The sequence below is a fragment of the Macaca nemestrina genome, chromosome 17 (assembly GCF_043159975.1).
Source record: "Macaca nemestrina isolate mMacNem1 chromosome 17, mMacNem.hap1, whole genome shotgun sequence".
NCBI lineage: Eukaryota > Metazoa > Chordata > Mammalia > Primates > Cercopithecidae > Macaca > Macaca nemestrina.
This window is the reverse complement of record NC_092141.1, coordinates 85079210-85103261: the sequence shown is the minus strand read 5'-3', so window position 1 is coordinate 85103261 and position 24052 is coordinate 85079210. Positions and strand designations below refer to the sequence as shown.

Genomic DNA, 24052 nt, shown 5'->3' with positions numbered 1-24052 from the left:
CTATGGGCTGGGAGACAGGGACAATGGGGAAAAGTTCAGGAGCAAAGTGAGAGTTGGAAGCAAAAAATAGGACCCCGCCTATTTAGGACGAGAATGAAGACTGACCCTTGAGGCACACTTGCACTGGAGATGGGTTTATTTCACACTCTGCTTGTGTGCTTACAGGGGGGGAGCTCAGCCTGGCTTCATCCAGAGACCCTGCCATGGCCCTCCCCCAGCCATGGGAAAGCAAACTTCATCCTCAGGTGTGCAGCCCAGGCCCTGCCCCATTACGGTCTAGGCCGCCTGCCATGGGGTGCAGCCTCTCCAGGGGCTGGGCCAGACTTGCACGCTGCCCACATCCAGATTCCAGCGAAGATGAATTGGCTGCATAGCACCCCAACCACATACACGAGGAAGAAGATGCGGTCAGCAGTCTCAGGCCAGCTTCTCTGTGACCCCTTTACTCCTCTGGGGGACTCTGTGGGGAGAGATACAGGGAAAGGAGCTGTTCTTCAAGGTCCCCCCAACATGAGCAGAAGAGTGAACCACAGGGGTCATCAGCTTGTATCTCTCCCTTTCTTAGATTCTCAGCTGATGAAAATTTGGGTCTGGCCCATTTCAGGCCATCTTCAGTTAAAGAAACACCCTCTTAGGCTGTGCAAGGTGTGGGTTATCAGGGGATTGAGGTCACCTGGGACGTCAGGGAGGCTAAGCTTGCTCCCTGCCCCAGACCTGTTTCTTCTAAGGGAGGAGGACATGGTGGAGACCAGGGATAGGAGAGCCAGCAGGGTAGATGCAAGGAGCTTCTATGCATGCCTGAACCCCCCGCGCCGTCACCCCAGCCCTAGGTATGCACCTAGGCCTCATTCCTTACCCCCCAGCCCCTGCCCACCTTCAGGATGAGGCCCTGGGTTGCCATGCTCTTGCTGTTCCCCTCCTGGGGCTGGGCTGGGGCTGCTTTTGGCCCCAAGGCTGCTCCGGGCCAGCAGCCCAGCCAGCAGCACAGTCTCCATGGTGCTGAGGAAGAGCAGCAGCAGCAGGATGGTGAAGTAGTAAACTGGGGGAGGCAGGGCACGGGGAGATGCTCAGGGGCCAGTCCCTCAGCAAGCTGAGCAGCAGTGGGTGACGGGGGAGAAACGGCAGGCTGGGTGAGGTAGCAGGGCTTACTGAGCAGTGGGTTGCAGGAAGAGGAGCTGGGCAGGGCCTGCACCAGGGAGGAGTGGAAGACGAGGTAGCCCAGCAGCAATGTCACCTTGTAGCCTATGCGCTCAATGGCCCGGAGGGGCAGCAGCCCCCCGCACACGTCAGCCAGCAGCAGCGCCTCTGCAGGCACCAAGAGAGCGATGATGGACTTGAGTGCCGTGTTCTTCAGGCTCATCTGGAAGGGGAAAAGCCAGGGCCTTCCAGTGGGAGGTAGGAGGTGGGCAGTGGGGGCATGGGGCTTGGCCTCTGGCCCTGCATCCTCACCCCCACCCACCTCCAGCAGGCCTCTGTTGGCCTCCTCCCGACTTGACTCACCTTCACCTGGAAGCAGGGCACCAGCTGCTGGGGTGGGACTTGGGCCTTCAGATCATAAACTACGTATTCCCTCTTGACACTCACAATCTCGTTCACCGCGTGGGTCTGGAACTCTAACTCCATCGCTGAGGGGTGGGAATGAGAACTATGAACTAGGAAGGAGAGATCCCAGCTGCCAAGTCTGGGGGTAGCAGACTGGAGCCCAGGGGTGATGGAGACTGTCGATGGCTTTTGGCAGGGACAGACTTGGAGACAAAACCAGTCCGTAGATGGGCTTCCCAAACCTTGTTTTGCAACATCCCAAATCGTCTCCAGTTAAAGGAAGGCCTTTATCAGATTCATAGATGAGCTTTCATTGTAAAAATAAATGTACTTTGCACCACTTCATGGTGGAGGGAGAACTGGTCACAGGTTCGCCAGTCTATCATCTCACACCTGAAGCAGGATCCCCAGGGCTACGGCTGTGGTCTCTCACGGAGGGAAGAGTAGGACTTCTTTGCCAAGTTAGATGTCACCCAATGGGTTTATACAGGGTGGCTGCACCTTCAGGTGGTTTCCAGGAGTGAGGCCACAGCATCCTGAGCCTCTGGCCTTGCTGCAAGGGGCTGAGCCACTGCGGTCAGGCCATGGCTGTGGAGGGCAGTTGCTCCGGGGAGGACAGAAGACTGATGTGCTCGGACCTCTAGGATTGCAGAACTGCTGCCAATCTTTGAGTCTGTCACCCTAGAGAGGAGCCCTGAGGCTACCGCTGAGTGCAGAGAGGGGCTGCCCCTCAAGTAGGGGGCGCAGTGGGAGAGCAGGTGCTGCCCACCTAAACCTGGGGTAGACTGCTCTGAACACAGACCTGGGCATTCCCTTTCCGTCTGCCTTCTCCCCTTCCCTCTGCGCTGCACCACAGACCTAGGAGTTCCCTTTCCCCACCTTCTTCCTCCCCTCCCCAACCCTGCAGCCCCTGCCCTGTCAGCACCTGTGTTGCTAAGAGCATAGAAACTGAGGCTGCAGTTGCTGTGGTCCCGGGGGAAGTGGAGGAGCTCAAAGTTGCAGTTGGTCTCCGTGGTGAGGGCCAGATTGAGCTTCACGTGGCCGTCCTGGTCTACTCGGACCTGTGGGCTCTGGTCCCTCCAGTTCACCCAGAGCCTGTGGGGAAAGGTACCACAGCCAGAGCCCCAGCCCCTTGGACAGGGCCAGGGGAGACCCTGGCATCCCACCCCCAACCACAGAGGCAGTAGAGATGCACTGCTAGTCTGGCAGGGACTGCCAGGAGGGGCATATTCACCCAGCCTCTAGGTTGTAGATGGGGAAAAGGAGGGCTATGCACCGCAGATTCCTGGGGCAGGAACTGTTTCACTTACGCCTCCAGGATGGTGAGCCTTGGTGTCCAGAGAGAATCCCAGGGTAGCGTGACAGCGTGCCGCGGGTGTGCACTAGTGTTCCAGGCCAGGCGCGTGTCCAGCCAGGACTGGGGACACAAGGGCACCACTGAGGCTCCTGATCTCCACGTATCCATGCCCCCAAGCTCAGCATGTTGATGAAGGCTGGTACTTCTGAGCTGGACTCAGCTGGGCTTTCCCATCCCACCTCCCCGGGGATAGGAGCTCACCAGCTTAAGCAGCAGCATGGAGGACATTGTGTATCGCAGGATGTCCTGAGGGAAGGGCAGTGCGTCACCTCAGGGTGAGCGCTGTGTTGGCAGAACACGAACACGGCAGGAGACCCCAGCACTATCCAGGGCTGAGTCCTGTCTCCTGCCCAGCCCAGCACTTAGGGCCCTTGGCCTAGCGGCACTTACCACATTAAACACATTGGAGACAAACACCTGCACATCCACGAGCAGGGGTGCACTCCCATTGTTTGGAATCTGGATGCTTTCCTGAGCCTTCTGGGGCAAGCTGACGTTGAAGAGGGATGGCCAGACTGAGCGATAAAGGTCAAGGTCACTCAGGTGCCCTAGGGCCCATCGCAAAGCTTATGACCTTGCCCTCCACCTACCGGCTGCTGTCTCTTGGAAGCCCTGCCCATGGACCAAGGGCCAGGTGATGCTAAACCCCAGGAAGGTGAAATGGAGCAGGGGCCACAGGGCCATCATCAACTGCACGGAGGGACTGGAAGGAGCAACAGTGCCTAAGCTACAACCTCTGTTCTAGTCACTTCTCCGGCAGCTGAGCAATTGGTCAGAGGCAGCTGCTCTGGGCAAGGACCCTAGAGCCGTGGACTTGGCAGCCTCTGCCCCAGTTCCGCAAACACCCAAAGATAAAGCCCAGGACCCAGCCCCGCCCACACTGCAGCTGCCTTGGTGTCCCTGTCCCGCTCCATTTCCACCACCTGGAACCCGTTGCGACGCTCAATGCCTGCCCAGGGGGACCTGGCAGGTGTAAGACCTCTACCTCTCCCCGATTTTGTCCTTCCAATCAGGGCCCACGGGTGTCCCCTGCATTTCAGTGGCTGACACCAACCTACCTAAGACCCAAACCCTTGGTGAGTGTTCTGTGCTCAATGATGTGAGATGGGGACAGCCTTGAGAATCTCCCTGCTCTCCTTAAACACTGAAGTGATTTTGTGTAAAGAGCCTTGGCTCAAGAACCCTGGACATGGTGGCTCATGCCTGTAATCTCAGCACTTTGGGAGACCAAGGAGGGCAGATTGCTTGAGCCCAGGGGTTTGAGACCAGAGTAACATAGGGAGACTCTGTCTCTATCAAAAACACAAAAATTAGCTGGACATGGTGGCATGCACCTGTAGTCCCAACTACTCGGGAGGCTGAAGCTGGATCACTTGAGCCCAGGAAGTGGAGGTTGCAGTGAGCCAAGATCACAACACTGCACTTCAGTCTGAGCTACAGAGCCAGACTCTGCCTTCCCTCCCCCCACCACACACACACCAAAGAAAAAAAAAAAGAACAAAAGAATTCTGGTAATCCCAGTAATCCCAGCACTTTGAAGGAGGCTGAGGTCAGGAGTTTGAGACCAGCCTGGCCAATATGGTAAAACCCTGTCTCTACTAAAAATACAGAAATTAGCTGTATTAGTATCCATGGTGGTAAGCCCAGCTACTTGGGAGACTGAGGCAGGAGAATCACTTGAACCTGGGAGGCAGAGGTCGCAGTGAGCCAAGATTGCACCATTGCACTCCAGCCTGGGCAACAAGAGCAAAACTCCATCTCAGAAAACAAACAACAACAACACAGAAACCAAAAAAAAAAAAAAGCCTCTGGAAAGGGAGTTCTATCTGGAGTGAAACAGCCCCTGGAGACTTGATCCTGGCCCAGCTGCAGCGAGGGAAGGAAAAGCTAAGGCCAAAAATGGAGGGGACTGACTGGGCTGTCCAGACTCAAAGGGGCCCTGGGAGCTGGAAGCAGGCGAGGACAGATCTGTTACACACCAGAGCACAAATGCGACTGGGAACACACATCTGTGTCTGTCATCGACCGACTTTATTGAACGCCTAAAACAGTCTGCCTGCCTCTGTCGCACGCTCCCCAGGCTCAGATTTTTATGCGGATTGTAACCCGGCTGCCTTAGGTGTGGTCAGCCCTCTTTCCTGGTAGCTCTGCAAAGGGTCCTGCACTCACCCCTAGGGAGCCCCTGTGTGAAGCCCCAGAGGCTTCCCACAGAGTCTCAAGACAATGAGAAACGTGAAACAGCGCTGTCGCTGCATGTGAAATGGTTTGTGCGTTTTATTAACAGGCAAAGCTCTCCCCACAGTCCCCCAACAATGACTCCAACTCTGTAACATCCAAGCGTGCCCGCTAAGTGTTTTCAGGTCACATCAACTGTCAGGATGCTGTTGCCTGCCTTTGGGCCCCGCCAAGACGGGCCGGGACCAGGCTCGAGGGTGCACGGCTGGGAAGCGCCGGGGCAGGGATGAAGGGCCTCTGCCGCCTCGCTCACGTGCGACAGGTCGGTGGACTCGCGCTCCAGCACGCTGCCACTGTGGGTGCCCGGCGCGGCAGCGCACACGCGGCCCGAGGCTCGGCGTGGGGCACGGCCCAGCAGGCCCGCGCAGATCTTGCGGAACCCTTTGCGGAAGTGTTTGGAGACCAGCGCGTAAACGATGGGGTTCACGCAGGAGTTGGCGTAGGAGACCAGGTGCGAGAGGATGCGAAGCGCGTAAGTAGCGCGCGTGAGCGGGAAATGGCCGAACCACACGCAGAGGATGAGCGCGTGGTGGGGCATCCAGCAGAGGCAGAAGAGCGCGGCCACGATAAGGATCATGCGTGTCACCTTGCGTTTGGCGCGCCGGGCACCCGAGCCCGCGGCCACCGGGTCGACGGCACGCCAGAGGTAGCGCAGGGTGCGCGCGTAGGTCAGGCTGAGAACCAGCACCGGAAGCAGGTAGCTGAAGACGAAGGTGCAGAGGTCCATGGCGCGGCGGCGAGGGGCGCTCCACGCGGGATGGCACACGGTCAGGTTGGCCAGCTGCGACTGGCGGTAGTAACTCAGGTAGGGCCCAGAGAAGAGCAGCGACAGCCCCCAGATGAGCGCGATCGCTGCCAGCGCGTTTCGAGGCGTGCGCAGTTCGCGGGAGTGCAGCGGGTAGCGGATGGCCAGATACCTGCGGTCAAGCCGGGAAGGGAGACGTCGGCTGAGCGCTGGCAGGTCGCGACCCCTGCACCTCGGGCCCCACAGTCACTCTCGAGGAAGGTCCTTAACGCATGGTTACACCGCACACACCGGAGGTGGGGGTGAGGGTGTAGGTGGGGGCGTCCCAGCGCGTCCCAGACACTGAGCGGAGCCTGGAAATGCGGCGGGCCCGGCAGCGGGAAAGGTGCGCCTCCAAGCCATTCTCCCGCTGCCCCCGGGGACTGCAACCACGGACGGACTCCACTGAGAGGGCATCCCAAAGTCACCGAAGACTAAAGGTTGGAGAACCGGCTATGGGCTCCGGGAGGCTGTGACTACCCACTAGTGACGGTGCCGCGGGAGGGAGTGGGGAGGCGCCTGAGGCTATAGCAGACAGCCTGGAGAAGACATGTTGGGCAAGGGACAGTCAGTTTCTCATGCGATTCCTGAGAGAATCCGAGCTTTGTGGATCCCACCAGCGCGCTGGGAACCAACGCACTTCCCGCTCAGTGGCTACAGGAGGTGTGGGGGGAGTCTGGCCTCACCTCCGTTTTTCCGGAGAAGGGAGAGGGGAAGATACGCAGATTTCCTCCCCAGGAACCATCCTAGTGTCATTTCAAGCTTCACCTGAGTCCCGCCCTCTCCCGACTGTGCCTCTCTCGCTCTCCTCTGGCTGGAGAACCCCAGGGCACGCTCCTCTCCCCACCCCTGACTTGTTTTTGGTTTTGTTTTGTTTTGTTTGGAGGCGAGGGGCAGAGTAGTTGGGACTGAGCTAGGGACCTTTAGACACGCTTGCTCGGACTTCGGCGGGGGTCCTCGCAAAGGACCCAAGATCCACAGCCTGGACCTGAGCCGACCACACCAACCAACCAACCAAACTGTGGCTTGGAGGCGAGTGCAGTGGGGTGACTGAAGTTGGCTGCAGGAGACAGTCACTTTATGCACCGGATCCCTGGCTGGCGACTCTGAGCAAGTTACTTAGGAACTCAACTCTTCTGTACATTGGGCACTTTGTCCTATTCCACCCTCACGGGGGCATTAAGCTCAAGCTAGACGAACGCGCACAAACGCGTCGTACCGGGAAATGCTGCGCGTTGTCAGGCGAGGGCGGAGCTGGAGAGCCACATTCTCCAGGCTTCCAGGCCCCAGGACGAACCTAACCGAGGGGACACCATGGTCCCCCATTCTATTTCCTCTTTCTCCTCCTCCGCGCCCGCTTGTCTTCCACTGCCTTCTTAAAGTCCTCTCCCACTCTGCGCATCCCTTCTTGATTCCCCGGTCCCGCCTCCCGCTCCATCCCCCGAGTGGATGCCCATCTCCCAGGGAGGCCAGGGCGCTGGCTCACCTGTCCAGCGAGACAGCGGCCAGCGTGAAGCTGCTGGCGTGCATGGTGAGGAAGATGAGGAAGTGCACAGCCTTGCACAGCAGCGAGCCGAACACCCAGCCGTCCAGCGTGTAGATGGTGGCCTGGAAGGGCACGCAGCACAGGATGAAACACAGGTCGGCCACGCCCAGGTTGAGAATGAACAGGTTGGTGGTGCTGACCGCCTGGCCGCCGCGCAGCAGCACCGCCAGCACCAGCGTGTTGCCCACGGTGCCCACGAGGAAGATGAGCGCGAAGAGCAGGGGCACGATGACCGCCTCGGGGTGCCAGCCGCCCCCGCCGCCCACCTGGCTCGCGTTCCCGGCTCCTGGGCAGCCCGAGACGTTCATGGTGCCGTCGACCCCGAGGCTGCCTGGGCTCCTGCAGCCGTCTGGGTCTCCGTGAGCGGGAAGGTCCCGGGGCTGCGGCCACTGCAACTCCTAGTGCGACTCTGCCGGGCTGAAGGCGGAGGGAGCCTCGCTGCATCTGGGGCGGGGATAGGGGTGCGCTGGGGTCAGGAGGAGGAGCAAGAGACCGGAGCGTGAGGTTGTCCCCAGCAGCGGCCGGCAGCGCTGGGGGAAGGGCTGCCGAGTGGTCCTGACACGCATTCCACGGCGCAGGCGGAGAGTGGCGCTTGTGCCTGCTCCCGAGCTCCAGCCCCCGGATTCGGGGGTTCTGGGCTGACCAGGCGGACTGACTTCCCCAGCAGACGCCGGCGCGGTGGAGGGGTCGACCCCGGACCCTGCGTGTGCACCGCGCCACAGGGACCACCAGCCTTGGACCCCGCACGCCTCGGCGCTTCGCTGCAGCCTGGCAGGCGTGCGGGACTTCCCTGGACCGTCGAGGTGCGGGGGTGCCCTCAAAAGAGGACCCCTGGGAGATGAGGGGAGGAGACACGGGGCGGAGGCGGATGAGGGGTCCTGGAGTATGGCGCTCTCGCCCAGGCTGGAGTGCAGCTGAGCGATCTTGGCTGACTGCAACTTCCCTCTCCCCGGTTCAAACTGTTCTCCTGCCTCGGCCTCCTGAGTAGATGGGACTACAGGCCCACCAAGCCTAGCTAGTTTTTTCGTAATTGTATTTGTATTTTTTGAGACAGAGTCTCACTCTGTCGCCCAGGCTGGAATGCAGTGGCACGATATCGGCTCACTGCAACCGCCCGCCCCGCTTCCCCCACCCCGGGTTCAAGCGGATCCTCCTGCCTCAGCCTCCCGAGTAGCTGGGATTACAGGCGCCCGCCACCACGCCTGGCTAATTTTTTTTTTTTTTTTTTTTTTTTTTTTTTTTTTTGAGACGGAGTCTCGCTGTGTCTCCCAGGCTGGAGTGCAGTGGCGTGATCTCGGCTCACTGCAAGCTCCGCCTCCCGGGTTCACGCCATTCTCCCGCCTCAGCCTCCCAAGTAGCTGAGACTACAGGCGCCCGCCACCACGCCCAGCTAGTTTTTTGTATTTTTAGTAGAGACGGGGTTTCACCATGTTAGCCAGGATAGTCTCGATCTCCTGACCTCGTGATCCACCCGCCTCGGCCTCCCAAAGTGCTGGGATTACAGGCTTGAGCCACCGCGCCCGGCCAATTTTTGTATTTTTAGTAGAGACGGGGTTTCACCATGTTGTCCAGGCTGTTCTCAAACTCCTGACCTCAAGTGATCTGCCCGCTTTGGCCTCCCAAAGTGCTGGGATTACAGGTGTGAGCCACCACGCCAGTCCACCTTTTTCCCTTCTCTTACCCATTGAACGTTTTCCCTCCAATTCAATCCAATATATTGAGCATGTATTGTGTCAGGCTCTGTCTTTGGCGCCGTCCCTCAGTTTCCTCAGCTGTAACAAGGAAATGGTAACACTTCCTTCTCAGAGGGATCTGCTGAGAAAGGAATGAGATGTATGGCAGAGGCCTGAACCCAGTTAGTTAAATCTGAATACATCAGATCTCAGATCCTTCTTCTTTTTCTCCTGACTTTATTCTGTATACCTTGAGGAAATTCAAAACAGTAGAGTTCCACACACAAGCAGCATTTCCCTGGATGGTGTTTAGGTTGCAATAAAATGTAAACATTTGTTTCTGCAACAAGCAGTTGGGACAACGAATCATTACTATTTAAGTAGAACTTAAGCCTCCCAGTTCACTGGGTCTGAAAATCACCACCTTCTGTCTCTGCAACTTCATAGCTGCCTCACCTTCCCCTGTTCTGGTCCCTGGGGTCCAGTGTCAAGAATATTATTTTTCCTCTTTTTTTCCCCCAAGGAAAAAGTCTCTCAGAAGCCCAACTACCTCCTCCTCTTGGTAAGGAAACCTTATTCACACTCCTGCCCTGCCTGCCTACTCATTGAACAGGAAGAAGATAACAGTTTGTGTTTATGAGATGCTCACCATTTATTTATTCAACAAATATTTATTAAGCAGCTGCTCCTTTCCAGGCACTGTTATGTGCCTTAGGATATACTATACCAGTGAGCTCTACGAAGATCAAAGTCCTCCGTGAACTTTCTAGCAACAGAGACATACAGTAAACATAACATATTAAGTATTGCAAGTTGATAAGTGCTTGCGGGAAAAGTAGTTTAGAGTAAGGGGATTTGGGAGCACCACGATGGTGGTGATGGTACAATTTAAAGTAGAGTGGTCACGCAGACCTCATTAAGTTGACATTTGAGCAAAGACTTGAAGGTAGTGAGGGGCTAGCAAAGGGAATATGTAGGGGAAGAGCATTTCTTTTCTTTCTTTTTTATTTTTTTGAGACGGAGTCTTACTCTGTCACCCAGGTTGGAGTGCAGTGGCACGATCTCAGCTCACTGCAACCTCTGCTTCTAGGGCTCAAGCAATTCTCCTGCCTCAGCCTCCTGAGTACCTGGGACTACAGGCATGCGCCACCACACCCAGCTAATTTTTTGTATTTTTAGTAGAATGGGGTTTCACCATGTTGCTCAGGCTGTTCTCAAACTCCTGACCCCGGGTGTTCCACCTGCCTTGGCCTCCCAAAGTGCTGGGATTATAGGCGTGAGCCACCGCGCTCAGACTCTTCTTTTTTTAGAGATGGAGTCTCCCTATGTTCCCCATGATGGTCTCGAACTCCTGGGCTCAAGCAGTCCTCACTTCAGCCTCCCAAAGTGCTGGGATTATACACATGAGCCACCATGCCTGGCCAGAAAAGCATTTCAGAGAGAGACCAAAGCCAGTGCAAAGGCCATAATGTAGGAGCGCGCCTGTGTTCCTGAGGCAGGGAAGCCGGTATGACCTGAGTTGAACCAGCAAGGGGATTGGTAGGAGATGTGAGGGATTTTTTTCTCCCCCAGTCTAAGGATTGTGGCATGTAGTCTGCGTAAAATGAGGTGGCAGTGCCTGGTTTTGACTAGAGGACTAACATGATCCCACTTTTTTGGTAACAGCTTTGTTGAAATATAATTCACGTATCACGTATCACGCCTATGATCCCAGCACTTTGGGAGGCCGAGGTGAGCGAATCATGAGGTCAGGAGTTCAAGCCCAGCCTGGCCAATATGATGAAAGCCCAACTCTACTAAAAAAAAAAAAAAAAAAAAAAAAAAAAAAAATTACCCGAGCATGGTGGCACACACCTGTAGTCCCAGCTACTCGGGAGGCTGAGGCAGAAGAATCGTTTGAACCTGGGAGGTAGAGGTTGCAATGAACCGTGATTGTACCACTGCACTCCAGCCTGGGCGACAGAGTGAGACTCCATCTCAAAAAAAAAAAAAGATAAAAGAAATATAATTCACATATCATACCATTTACCCATTTAAAGTGTTCATTTGGCTTCTAGTACATTCACAGAGTTGTGCGACAGTTGCCACAATCACTTCTAGAACATTTTCTTTTTTTTTTTGAGACAGAGTCTCGCTTTGTCGCCCGGGCTGGAGTGCAGTGGCCAGATCTCAGCTCACTGCAAGCTCCGCCTCCCGGGTTTAGACCATTCTCCTGCCTCAGCCTCCCGAGTAGCTGGGACTACAGGCGCCCGCCACCTCGCCCAGCTAGTTTTTTGTATTTTTTTTAGTAGAGACGGGGTTTCACTGTGTTAGCCAGGATGGTCTCGATCTCCTGACCTCGTGACCCGCCCGTCTCGGCCTCCCAAAGTGCTGGGATTACAGGCTTGAACCACCGCGCCCAGCCACTTCTAGAACATTTTCTTCCCCACCAAAAGAAACTCACACCTATTAGCCTTTAGCATCGAATCTCCCATCTCCATCCCCACCCCATCTCTACAGGCCCAGATAACCACCAGTCTACTTTTTGTCTCTACAGATTTGCCTATACTTAACATTTCATATAAACAAAGTCATACAATATGTGGCCTTTTTTGTGTGTGGCTTCTTTCACTTAGCGTGATGTTTTCAAAGTTCATCCACATTGTAGCATAATCAGTACTTCACTCCTTTTTTTTTTTTTTTTTTTTGAGACAGAGTTTCACTGTTGTTGCCCAGGCTGTAGTACAGTGGCATGATCTCAGCTCACTGCAACCTCTGCTTCCCGGGTTCAAGTGATTCTCCTGCCTCAGCCTCCTGAGTAGCTGGGATTACAGACATGCATGCCACACTTGGCTAATTTTGTGTTTTTAGTAGGGATGGGTTTTCTCCGTGTTGGTCAGGCTGGTTTTGAACTCCTGCCCTCAGGTGATCCACCTGCCTTGGCCTCCCAAAGTGCTGGGATAACGGCATGAGCCACTGCACCTGGCCACTTCACTCCTCCTTATGGTCAAATAATATTTCATTGTATCGCTATACCACATTCTATTTTTCCATTCACTTATCAATGAACATTTGGGAAACTTACTTTTTAAATAGATTTATTTACCTTTTTTTTTTTTTTTTTTTGATACAGAGTCTTGCTCTGTCCCCCAGGCTGGAGTACAGTGGCATGATCTCAGCTCACTGTAAGCTCTGCCTCCCAGGTTCATGACATTCTCCAGCCTTAGCCTCCCGAGTAGCTGGGACTACAGGCGCCCACCACCACGCCTGGCTAATTTTTTTTTTTGTATTTTTAGTAGAGACGGGGTTTCACCCTGTTAGCCAGGATGGTCTCCATCTCCTGACCTTGTGATCCGCCTGCCTTGGCCTCTCAAAGTGCTGGGATTACCGGTGTGAGCCACCGCCCCTGGACTTTATTTACTTATTTTTAGAGACAGGGTCTTGTTCTATCACCCATCCTGGAGTGCAGTGGCATGACCATAACTCACTGTAACCTCAAACTCCTGGGCTCAAGTAATCCTTCTATCTCAGCCTCTCAAGTCGCTGGGACTACAGGTGGGTGCCACCACTCCTGGCTAATTTTTTTTTTTTTTTTTTGTAGAGACAGGGGTCTCACTATGTTGCCCAGGCTGGTATTGAACTCCTGGCCTCAAGCAATCTTCAGCCTTGGCCTCCTAAAGTGTTGCAATTACAGGTGTGATCCATTGCACCTGGCCACTTACTTTTTTTTTTTTTTTTAAGACAGTCTCACTCCCTCACCCAGGCTGGAGTGCAGTGGCCCAATCTCAGCTCACTGCAACCTCCACCTTCCGAGTTTTGAATGCTCAGCCTCCAGAGTAGCTGGGATTATAGGCGCCCACCATCATGCCTGGCTAACTTTTGTATTTTTAGTGGAAATGGGGTTTCACCATGTTGGCCAGGTTGGTCTTGAATGCCTGACCTCTGAGGCTGGGCACGGTGGCTCACGCCTGTAATCCCAGCACTTTGGGAGACCAAGGCAGGCGGATCTGAGGTCAGGCGTTTGAGAAACACCTGAGGTCAGGCGTTTGAGACCAGCCTGGCCAACATGGTGAAACCCCGTCTCCACTAAAAATACAAAAATTAGCCGGGCGTGGTGGCAGGCGCCTGTAATCCCAGTTACTCGGGAGGCTGAGGCAGGAGAATGGTTTGAACCCGGGAGGCAGAGGTTGCAGTGAGCCCAGATCAAGCCATTGCACTCCAGCTTGGGCAACAAGAGCGAAATTCCGTCTCAAAACACAACAACAACAACAAAAAAACAAAAACTTGTCATTTAATCTTCATAACAACCACTTAAATTGGTTATCCCCATTTCACAGATGAAGGAACAGGCTTACAGGGAGATTAAGTTACTTGCCCAACATCTCCCTGCCGCTAATGACGGAGCAGATATTGGAATCCCAGGTCTCAGACCCTAGAAGGTGCAGAGCAAAAATTCATATTTTCCCATGAATCAACACTTCTCCCTCTTTGGACTGATGGCCCCAAAGTGCAGGAGTCCACAGTCCCAAGCGGTCTGAGAAAGTCCGTCTGCTTACTTAGGACACCGTCTGCTGACTGCTCAGCGCTTCCTCCGGCTTGGCTTTCTCGTGGTCAGCCTCAGAGGAAAGGGCAGGCAGAGGCGGGTCCCTTACGGACGGGGTGCTCCGTTCCGGTGGGGAGAACCCTATCTCTCGAGTCCCTGGGGATGCAGACACCCCGAAATCCAGTGGCTTTGGTCTCCTGCTTTCTGCTGGGCAGGACGTGAGCCAGATCCCCAGTCCAGGATGCAGGACGTGGGGTCCACCTCCGGTTCTCCGCCCCTGGTGGGTGAGAGGTGGGACTACGCCTGAGATCTCAGCAGCCACGGTCTCACTGCGGCCTCAAGTCTCCACCTAGCCCGCCACAATTCCCGACCCGGGATGCCAGGATCCCTCGCGCAGGCGCGCTCCAGCATATGGTTCCCTGCTGCAAGAGCCGACGGCAGCGGAGTCCGCCGCTATCCCATCAGCCCGGCCAGGCAGGTCCAGCTCTCACCCGCCCGGGTCGTCCCGCCTCTCCTATCCCGTCTTGCTCTGCGGCGCGGGGGCAAGATGGCTGCTGAGAAGCAGGTCCCTGGCGGCGGCGGCGGCGGCGGTGGCAGTGGCAGCGGCGGTAGCGGCGGTGGACGTGGTGCCGGAGGGGAAGAAAATAAAGAAAACGAACGCCCTTCGGCCGGATCGAAGGCAAACAAAGAATTTGGGGATAGCCTGAGTTTGGAGAGTATCCTAGAGTAATCGGGCCTAACTCGCAATGACTACGTGTCGATCTGGAGGACTAGGGGCGGGAGAGGCGGCGGGTCCCGGCAGGTCCTGGCAGGAGAGGCCGAGGGTCGCAGTTTTTCTCGCCCTTACTTTTTGGTGCTCAGAATTCCGGGGGTCTGTCTCTCAACTAGTCTTTCCTAGTGTCCCCCTCGCCCTCCTGGCTAGGTCCTTTTCTTCCAGTGGCACTGGGATATCAGGCAGGTTTCCCCTGGTGCCCCGCAGTTGTCCAGTTGGAGGGCTTGTGACCAGGTGACACTTTGAGCACCTTGCTTTGGCACCTTGAACTGGGGAGAGGAAACTGCAGTCTTGACATTCCGCTTAATACTTTTTTTTTTTTTTTTTTTTTTTTAAAGAGTCTCACTCTGTCATCCAGGCTGGAGTGAAATGGCTCAATTTTGGCTCACTGCAACCTCCACCTCTCGGGTTCAAGTGATTCTCCTGCCTCAGCCTCCTGAGTAGCTGGGATTACAGACATGCATGCCACACCTGGCTAATTTTTGCATTTTTAGTAGAGATGAGGTTTCACTGTGTTCGTCAGGCTGGTCTCAAACTCCTGACCTCATGATCTGCCCGCCTCAGCCTCCCAAAGTGCTGGGATTACAGGCGTGAGCCACCGCGCCCGGCCCCCTTAATACTCTTGTCTGACAGTCGTGGTAGACTGAGTAGTAAAACCTACAGCTTGATACTTTGAAAGTGGAGGTAAAGATTGACTCCGAGGAAAAGCTTGTTGCCCATTTTAATTGTAAGTTACCGTAGTTAATATCGTTTGTCCCCTTGTCATTTTTTTATGATCGGTCTGTAGGCATTTTATCTTGCTGACAGTCATTCATATAAGCTGGAGGAATCGGTTTCTAGTTTTCCTCGGTGTGTATCTCAACCGAGTGCTTGTGGTACTAGTCTGTGACCTTTTGAAATGAGTAACAGATGGAGAAAATGTAGGCGAGTTTCTGAAATTCAACTTGACATCTTAATGGACTTAAAGTTTTCAGGGCTTTGGAGTGAAGTTTTTTGAATTAGTGGTGATAGTTCCAAGTAGACATTAGCAAGCCCTGATTTTACTGAGACCTTTATATCTCTTTGTCCCTTTTTAGTCATTGAAAGAGTCCTTTTAGTGTTCACTATTTTAAAATATGTCTCTAGAGAAGCGTTGAGGAAACATTAAGAGAAAACTGTACTTATATAGGTGAAGGTCATTGGACTTTCTAAAGTTTAGTGCATATTCTTAAATATTTTAAGATTATTAAAAAGAGAATTTGGTCAGTCGTTTTTCTTTTAAAAGAAAAACCTTAATACTTTTATGCAAACTGTGGCCTAGCTTGGTTGACATGTGCTAATCATAGACTCTCTAAGCATCACAGCTGTTAAGGAAAGTTAGATTGGGCAGGTGTTGAAGATTATGCAAATGGAGGCTTAGTACACGTCATTTATAATCTGAATCTGTTTGAATGAATAAAATGTGGGGTCCAGGTGTAAACTGGTGTGAAGCACCCCAATTATAGTCAGCATTTAGAATCCGTCAGCTTAATTTAAACTGGATTTTGGCAGTTTTCAGTGGCCAGTAGTGCCCTTCTTTTTTAGTTTGAAAGTAGTAACAGTTCAGGCAATCAATTTTTCTGTAGGTTAGCCCTGTCCTGTGGCAAGATAGATATTAAAAATGGTTACAGAAGATCTCACTAGTGTACTAAATATTTCACAAATTTGTGTGTATGTGAGAGAGTGTGTGAGAGCGAGTCTCCCTCTGTCACCCAGGCTGGAGTGCAGTGGTGCTATCTTAGCTCACTGCAACGTCTGCCTCCCAAGTTCAAGCGATTCTCCTGCCTCAGCCTCCAGAGTAGCTGGGATTACAGGTACTCGCCACTGCCCCCCGCTAATTTTTTGTGTTTTTAGTAGAGATGGGGTTTCACCATGCTGGCAGGCTGACCTCAGGTGATCCACCTGCCTCGGCCTCCCAAAGTGCTGAGATTACAGGCATGAGCCACTGCACCTGGCTGTATTTCACAAATGTTTAATGTGTTGTGGTTTGACACAGATATAGACTGATGGTACAGGTTTTGATTTGTTTGGGTTCTTCCCATCGTAAGATTTTCCTTAATGTCGACTCTAGTTCTTCAGATTATTAAGGAATCCCAGCAGCAGCATGGTTTACGGCATGGAGATTTTCAGAGGTACAGGTTAGTATCACATACAAGATGTTTGGAAATCATTGTGGGACTTGCTTTGCTTTTGTTAATATCCTGTTTACTCTGACATATCAGAAAATATACTAGAAAGTCTAGAGCATTGTGGGGGATTTTTTGTGTGTTTGTTTGTTTGTTTGTTTGTTTTTGAGACGGGGTCTTGCTCTATTGCCAGACTGGAATGCAGTGGCTCAGTCTTGTCTCGCTGCAACCTCTGCCTTCTGGGTTCCAGCGATTCTCCTGCCTCAGCCTCCCGAGTAGCTGGGTTTTTTTTTTGTTTTTTTTTTAAGATGGAGTCTCACTCTGTCACCCAGGCTGGAGTGCAGTGGCGCGCTCCTGGCTCACCGCAGCCCCTGCCTCTCGGGTTCAGGTGATTCTCCTGCTTCTGCCTCCTGAGTACCTGGGACTACAGGCATGTGCCACCATGCCTGGCTAATTTTTGTATTTTTACTAGAGATGGGGTTCCACCATGTTGGTCAGGCTGGTCTTGAACTCCTGACCTCAGGTGATCCGCCCTCTTCAGACTCCCAAAGTGCTGGGATTACAGGCAGGAGCCACCACACCCAGCCTAATTTTTGTATTTTCAGTAGAAATGGGGTTTCACTGTGTTGGCTAGGCTAGTCTTGAATTCCTGACCTCAAGTGATACACCTGCCTTGGCCTCCCAAAGTGCTGGGATTACAGATGTGAGCCTCTACGCCCAGCCAGAGGTCTTTTTTTTTTTGAGACGGAGTCTTGCTCTGTTGCCCGGGCTGGAGTGCAGTGGCCGGATCTCGGCTCACTGCAAGCTCCGCCTCCTGGGTTTACACCATTCTCCTGCCTCAGCCTCCCGAGTAGCTGGGACTACAGGCACCCGCCACTTCGCCCGGCTAGTTTTTTGTATTTTTTTGTAGAGACGGGGTTTCACCGGGTTAGCCAGGATGGTCTCGATCTCCTGACCTCGTGATCCGCCCGTCTCAGCCTCCCAAAGTGCTGGGATTACAGGCTTGAGCCACCGTGCCCGGCCCAGCGGTCTTAATAAATGGATTCATATTTCTCACTGGACCCTCCAGGCTTTTTTGTTGTTGTTAAAAATGGATCCATACTGCAAGAAAATTTTTACTAATTTTTATTTCTACTCATAACGTATGAGTGTTCCATTTAATTTTTATGTAAAAGGGTAGATGATAACTAAAGCTGCTATTAGGGATTGAGAGAAAAAAGCCAGTTCGTATATTCAACCTAGACTACTATTTCTTCTTTTTATTTATGTATTTATTTATTTTTTTTGAGACAGAGTCTCACTCTGTCACCCAGGCTGGAGTGCAATGGTGCAGTCTCAACCCATTGCAACCTCCACCTCCCAGGTTCAAGCGATTCTCCCGCCTCAGCCTCCCAAGTAGCTGGGACTACAGGCTTGTGCCACCACACCTGGCTAATTTTTGTATTCTTAGTACAGATGGTTTCGCTGTGTTGGCCAGGCTGGTCTTGAATGCCTGACCTCGTGATCCGCCCACCTCAGTTTCCCAAAGTGTTGGGATTACAGGCATGAGCCACCGTGCCTGGCCTATTTCTTTTTTTCTTTTTCTTTTTCTTTTTTTTAAATAATCTATACCCTGGTAGCTTTGATTGAGATGCTGAAGTAGTATTTATTTTATTTATTTTTGATACAGAGCCTCACTCTGTCACCCAGGCTGGAGTATAATGGCACGATCTCGGATCACTGCAACCTCTGCTTCCCTGGTTCAAGTGATTCTCCTGCCTCTGCCTCCTGAATAGCTGGGACTGCAGGCACATGCCACCACACCCGGCTAATTTTTAGTAGAGACAGTTTCACCGTGTTGGCCAGGCTGGTCTGGAACTCCTGACCTCAGGTGATCCCCTGCCTCAGCCTCCCAAAGTGCTGGGATTACAGGCATGAGCCAATGTGCCCAGCCTATTTCTTTATTTATTTTTTATTTCATTTTATTTACTTATTTTTTTGTCACTTAGGCTGGAATGCCGTGGCATGATCTCGGTGCACTGCAACCTCCACCTTCTGGGTTCAAGCAATTCTGCTGCCTCAGCTTCCCGAGTACCTAGGACTACAGGCATGCACCACCATGCCTGGCTAATTTTTGTATTTTTAGTGGAGATGGGGTTTCACTGTGTTGTCCAGGCTGGTCTCGAACTCCTGACCTCAAGTGATCTGCCTGCCTTGGCCTCCCAAAGTGCTACGATTACAGACGTGAGCCACCATGCCCGGCCCCCTGAAGTAGTATTGAAATATTTTGTATTGTAAATTATGTACTGTATTACTTTGACTTAAAGGTTGGTACAATTTTATATATATATATATTTTTTAACTAATTTAGTCAAAAACATATATATTTATTGAACATCTGCAGACTAGACACTGTGTTAAGGCATTGTGAAAAATTTAAAAATGAAATCCTAGCGTGGCGTGGTGGCACCTGCCATAGTGCCAGTTACTTAGGAGGATGAGGCCCGATAATTGCTTAAGCCCCAGAGTTCGAGCCCAGCCTGGGCAACAGCAACATTGTGAGACTCTGTCTCAAAAAATAATTCTCCCTGCCCTAAAGGGATTTATATTAGTGGGCAACTATGTGAGAACATAATTATAATGTCACACACTGTAATAGAAGGAAGAATAAAGAGCTACATGAGCATAGAGGAGGAGGTGTGGCATAAAGGTGACATTTGTATTGCTTCTTGGCAACAACCTAATTGGCTTCCTTATTTTTCTTCAGACATACCTGCAGTTCTTTCTTCATTTGTTTGGTGTCGTCCTAGTCTTCCTCAGGATTCCCCTTTCCTTGCTTTCTTTACATTCATTAGAATCCTCCTCATTCTTTTTTTGTTTGTTTGTTTGAGACGGAGTGTTGCTCTGTCACCCAGGCTGGAGTGCAGTGGTGTGTTCTCGGCTCACTGCAATGTCCACCCCTCAGGTTCAAGCAGTTCTCTGCCTCAGCCTCCCGAGTAGCTAGGATTACAGATGCCTGCCCACCATGCCTGGCTAATTTTTTTTGTTTGTTTGTTTTCTCTGAGATGGAGTTTTGCTCTGTCACCCAGGCTGGAGTGCAGTGGCACGATCTTGGCTCACTGCAAACTCCACTTCCCAGGTTCACGCCGTTCTCCTGCCTCAGTCTCCCAAGTGGCTGGGACTACAGGCGCCCCCCCACCACGCCCGGTTAATTTTTTGTATTTTTAGTAGAGACAGGGTTTCACCGTGTTAGCCAGGATGGTCTCGATCTCCTGACCTCGTGATCTGCCCACCTCGGCCTCCCAAAGTGCTGGAATTACAGGCGTGAGCCACCACGCCTGGCCTTTTTTTTTTTTTTTCCTGAGATGGAGTTTCGCTCTTGTTGCCCAGGCTGGAGTGCAACGGCATGGTCTTGGCTCACCGCAACCCCCTCCTCCTGGGTTTAAGCGATTGTCCTGCCTCAGCCTCCCGGGTAGCTGGGATTACAGGCATGTGCCACCACACCTGGCTAATTTTGTATTTTTAGTAGAGACAGGGTTTCTGCATGTTGGTCAGGCTGGTCTTGAACTCCTGACCTCAGGTGATCCACCCGCCTCGGCCTCCCAAAGTGCTGGGATTGCTGGTGTGAGCCACTGCGCCCAGCCTAATTTTTGTATTTTTAGTAGAGATGGGTTTCACCATCTTGGCCTGGCTGGTCTTGAATTCCTGACCTCATGATCCACCCACCTCAGCCTCCCAAAGTGCTGGGATTACAGGTGTGAGCCACTGCACCCAGCCCCTCATTCTTTCCAGGCCCCGCCGTCAGTCCACTGCAGCCGAAGGTACTAACAACAGAATGATTACCCATGTCCATTCAACTTGATATTTGCCTTGTTTTCTTGGTTACCATTTTCTCTGCATGATTCTCCTCAACTTTAATGTGGGTTCCTTGAGCATGGGCACTGTGTCCTCCATCTGTGTTTCCTATAATACCAATCATACTGCCCTCCATGTTTTAGTCGTTCAATAAATGTTTAGGGCCGGGCATGGTGGCTTATGCCTATAATCCCAGCACTTTGGAGGGCTGAGGTGGGCGGATCTCTGGAGTCCACGGACTTCGAGACGAGCCTGGGCAACACAGTGATACCCCGTCTCTACAAAAAGTACAAAAATTAGCCAGGTGTGGTGGTGCACCCCTGTGGTCCCATCTACTCAGGAGGCTGAGGTGGGAGGATTGACTGAGCCTGGCTGCAGTTAGCCAAGATCACACCACTGCACTCCAGCCTGGGTGACAGAGTGCGACTCTGTCTCAAAGAAAAGAAAAAAATGTTTGGAAGCTGATATGTGATAATTCTAGTAACCATAAGTATAACACCCCAAACTGTTGACCCTTGACCTTGCCTTATTGCAGAATTTATTGTTCAAAGTACTCTCAACTTGGCTGAGTGAGTTTTGTTTGTGGTTTCTTACAGGGGCTACTGTTCCCGTAGACAAAGACGTCTTCGAAAAACACTCAACTTCAAGATGGGGAACAGACACAAATTCACAGGGAAGAAAGTGACTGAAGAGCTTCTGACTGATAATAGGTATTGACTGCTCCGTGCTAGTTGCAAGTTACATCTTGCTAATACATTTATTAAACAATGACATGTGCTAGACTTCATGCCAAACCTTTTAATTATCTCTGGTGACTCTTAGCAGCTCTGTGGGATGGGCATTGTTTACTATTTCTGCATTCTAAGGCAAGGAAACTGAGGCTCAAAGAGGTTCAGTAGTTTGTTCAAGAACTGTGTTGGGGCTGGGCACAGTGGCTCACGCCTATAATCCCAGCACATTGGGAGGCCAAGGCGGGTAGATCACCTGAGTTCAAGACCAGCCTGGCCAACATGGCAAAACCCCATCTCTACTAAAAATATAAAAATTAACTGGGCATGGTGGCGGGCACCTGTAATCCCAGCTACTTGGGAGGCTGAGGCACAAGAATTACTTGAACCCGGGAGGCAGAGGTTGCAGTGAGCCAAGATTACACAATTGCACTTCAGCCTAGGCAACAAGAGTGAAACTCCATCTCAAAAAAAAAGGAGGGGAGGGTGGGATTCACTCTCTCAGCTTTGGAGCCCCCCTCCCTCTGTCTCTGTACAGGGAAGCTTCTTCCTTCTCCCTTCCTTCTTGCCTATTAAACTCTGCTTTAAAAAAAAAAAACAACTGTTGGGATGGCAAATGTTGACGTCAGTGATTAGAATCTAATTGATTATTAGGTAAGGTTTCTAGAATATAAATTTCAGTGTCTGAAACTAGATGCATATATCAATATATCTTTTTTTTTTTTTTTTTTTTTTTTTTTTTGAGACGGAGTCTCGCTCTGTCGCCGGGGCTGGAGCGCAGTGGCCGGATCTCAGAGCACTGCAAGCTCCGCCTCCCGGGTTTACGCCATTCTCCTGCCTCAGCCTCCTGTGTAGCTGGGACTACAGGCGCCCGCCACCTCGCCCGGCTAGTTTTTTGTATTTTTTTAGTAGAGACGGGGTTTCACCGTGTTCGCCAGGATGGTCTCGATCTCCTGACCTCGTGATCCGTCCGTCTCGGCCTCCCAAAGTGCTGGGATTACAGGCTTGAACCACCGCGCCCGGCCTTTTTTTTTTTTTTTTTTGAGACAGAGTCTCATTCTGTTGCCCAGGCTGGAGTGCAGTGGCCGGATCTCGGCTCACTGGAAGCTCCGCCTCCCGGGTTTATGCCATTCTCCTGCCTCAGCCTCCCAAGCATCTGGGACTACAGGCACCCGCCACCTTGCTCGGCTAGTTTTTTTTGTATTTTTTTAGTAGAGACCGGGTTTCACCGTGTTAGCCAGGATGGTCTTGATCTCCTGACCCCGTGATCCGCCCGTCTCAGCCTCTCAAAGTGCTGGGATTACAGGCTTGAGCCACCGCGCCCAGCCCAGTATATCTTAATGTAATTGAGTGTTGTGCAATTTCTGTTTGTTTGTTTGAGACAGAGTTTCACTGTGTTGCCCAAGCTGGAGTGCAGTGGCTTGATCTTGCCTCACTGCAACCTCTGCCTCCTGGGTTCAAACTTCTCTTGCCTCAGCCTCTCAAGTAGCTGGGATTACAGGCACATGCCACCATGCCCAGCTGAGTTTTGTATTTTTAGTAGAGACAGAGTTTCACCATGTTGGCCAGGCTGGTCTTGAACTCCTAACCTCAGGTGATCCACCCATCCCTGCCTCCCAAAGTGCTAGGATTACAGGCATGAGCTACTGCGCCCGGCTGGTGTCTAGAACTTCACAGTTTTCTAGAAGAGTCCTGTATTTCAGTGCTGAATACACTAGTGCTGGCATTTGCTGAAGAATTTTTAGTCTGTCAAGCAACATGTAGTGAAGGTCTCCAGGTATTCCTCACACTTATGGGCCAAATTATGTTCCTGCCACCTTTTGTGTAAATGAAGATTTATTGGAACCCAGCCATGCCCATTCACATAGGTATTGTTTATAGCTGCTTTTGTGCTACATCAGCAGAGTAGTTGTGACATACTAGATATAGAAAGAGAGGAGGCATGGTCCTTGAACTTTATTGACTTTCATCTTGTTGAAAGATGTTGGTCAGTGCAAACCAGGGAATGCTACAGTAAAAGTGCCATGTTGTGTATCATTTACTGTTCAGCATTCTGAAGCCTTGGAAGGGAGACTTGAACTTGAAGGCTCTTGACAGGGAAGTCAGTAAGCCTGCGTGGGGGAGGCTTGACCTTGAAGGATTTGCGAGAGTGAAGAACATTCTGTGTTGGGGAAAGCAGCATGACCTGATATCCGTGCATGCAGTCTAGGAACTGTAAAGTTCTGGACATTTGTTAGCTGCTACTCAGGCAGTGAAAAGGCTGTGAGCTTGGTGTGTACAGCCAGAAAACTAGAGCCTGGAGACCATAATAGGATGCAGCAGCAAGATGTAGTGATTAAATCTTAAATCTCATGAGAACCAGTTGGGAGAAATCTGGACTCTCTCCCTTTTTTTTTTTTTTTTTTTTTGAGACAGGGCCTCACTGTCACCCAGGCTGGAGTGCAGCAGTGGGATCATAGCTTACTGCAGCCTTGAACTCCTCCTGCCTCACCCTCCTGAGTAGCTGGGACTATAGGCATGTACCACCATGCCCAGCTAACTTTTCTCTTTTTTCTTTTGTAGAGATGGGATCTCGCTATGACCAGGCTGGTTTCAAACTCCTGGCCTCAAGCGATCCTCCCACCTCGGCCTCCCAATGTACAGGGATTACAGACATGAGCCGCTACACTGAGCCTGGACTCTCTTATGATAGCAAGATCCTTTACTCTGAAGAGACAAGGTTAAGCTGAAGTTTAAGACAGATTGATCAAGGCAGTAAAGAAAGATTCACCGGTATAATAATAAAGTAATTAACGAACTTACTGAGCACTTAGTAAGTGCCCGGCTCTAGTCTAAATGTGTTATTTGTATTACTACATGGGAGAGTGGTGCACAGAAAGGTTAGTACTTTGCCCACAGTCACACAGCTAGTAAAT

The 24052-nt window shown here is 51.9% G+C and overlaps 3 protein-coding genes across 4 annotated transcripts in view; 1 reads left to right on the top strand and 2 right to left on the bottom strand.

Moving 5' to 3' along the window:
* Positions 1-118: 118 nt before the first annotated feature.
* Positions 119-3586, bottom strand: LOC105469193 (zinc activated ion channel). The gene is made up of 9 exons (XM_011719928.3): positions 3490-3586; positions 3290-3414; positions 3101-3145; positions 2853-2959; positions 2468-2637; positions 1501-1625; positions 1150-1360; positions 875-1039; positions 119-460 (listed from the first exon to the last, which is right to left on the bottom strand). The coding sequence occupies exons 1-9, from the start codon at positions 3584-3586 to the stop codon at positions 270-272; spliced, it is 1236 nt and encodes a 411-aa protein (XP_011718230.2). The 3' UTR covers positions 119-269.
* Positions 3587-4965: 1379 nt separating this feature from the next.
* LOC105469190 (galanin receptor 2) lies at positions 4966-7970 on the bottom strand. Its single transcript, XM_011719917.2, has 2 exons — positions 7405-7970; positions 4966-6051 (listed from the first exon to the last, which is right to left on the bottom strand). Exons 1-2 carry the CDS (start codon positions 7770-7772, stop codon positions 5256-5258), a joined length of 1164 nt encoding a protein of 387 aa, XP_011718219.1. The 5' UTR covers positions 7773-7970; the 3' UTR covers positions 4966-5255.
* A 6209-nt stretch (positions 7971-14179) lies between these two features.
* The window catches only part of LOC105469189 (signal recognition particle 68), a 44959-nt gene continuing 35086 nt past the window's right edge, over positions 14180-24052 (top strand). The window contains exons 1-3 of one of the 2 annotated variants that reach the window (XM_011719916.2): positions 14180-14375; positions 16521-16587; positions 21006-21119. In XM_011719916.2, coding sequence (XP_011718218.2) covers positions 14207-14375; positions 16521-16587; positions 21006-21119 — 350 coding nt within the window. In that variant the 5' untranslated portion in view covers positions 14180-14206. The remainder of the gene's footprint in view (positions 14376-16520; positions 16588-21005; positions 21120-24052) is intronic. The other variant, XM_011719915.3, reaches the window with a different exon arrangement.

What these genes read in the sequence shown, in the direction of transcription:
- LOC105469193 (XM_011719928.3), bottom strand. Translation starts at nt 3,586, where the DNA reads ATGATGGCCCTGTGGCCCCTGCTCCATTTCACCTTCCTGGGGTTTAGC. An exon ending in CTTCCAAGAGACAGCAGCCG is followed by an intron (nt 3,415 to 3,489) that starts GTAGGTGGAGGG and finishes TTTATCGCTCAG; the next exon opens with TCTGGCCATCCCTCTTCAAC. An exon ending in AGGCTCACCATCCTGGAGGC is followed by an intron (nt 2,638 to 2,852) that starts GTAAGTGAAACA and finishes CTTTCCCCACAG; the next exon opens with GCTCTGGGTGAACTGGAGGG.
- LOC105469190 (XM_011719917.2), bottom strand. Translation starts at nt 7,772, where the DNA reads ATGAACGTCTCGGGCTGCCCAGGAGCCGGGAACGCGAGCCAGGTGGGC. An exon ending in GCCGCTGTCTCGCTGGACAG is followed by an intron (nt 6,052 to 7,404) that starts GTGAGCCAGCGC and finishes GCTTGACCGCAG; the next exon opens with GTATCTGGCCATCCGCTACC.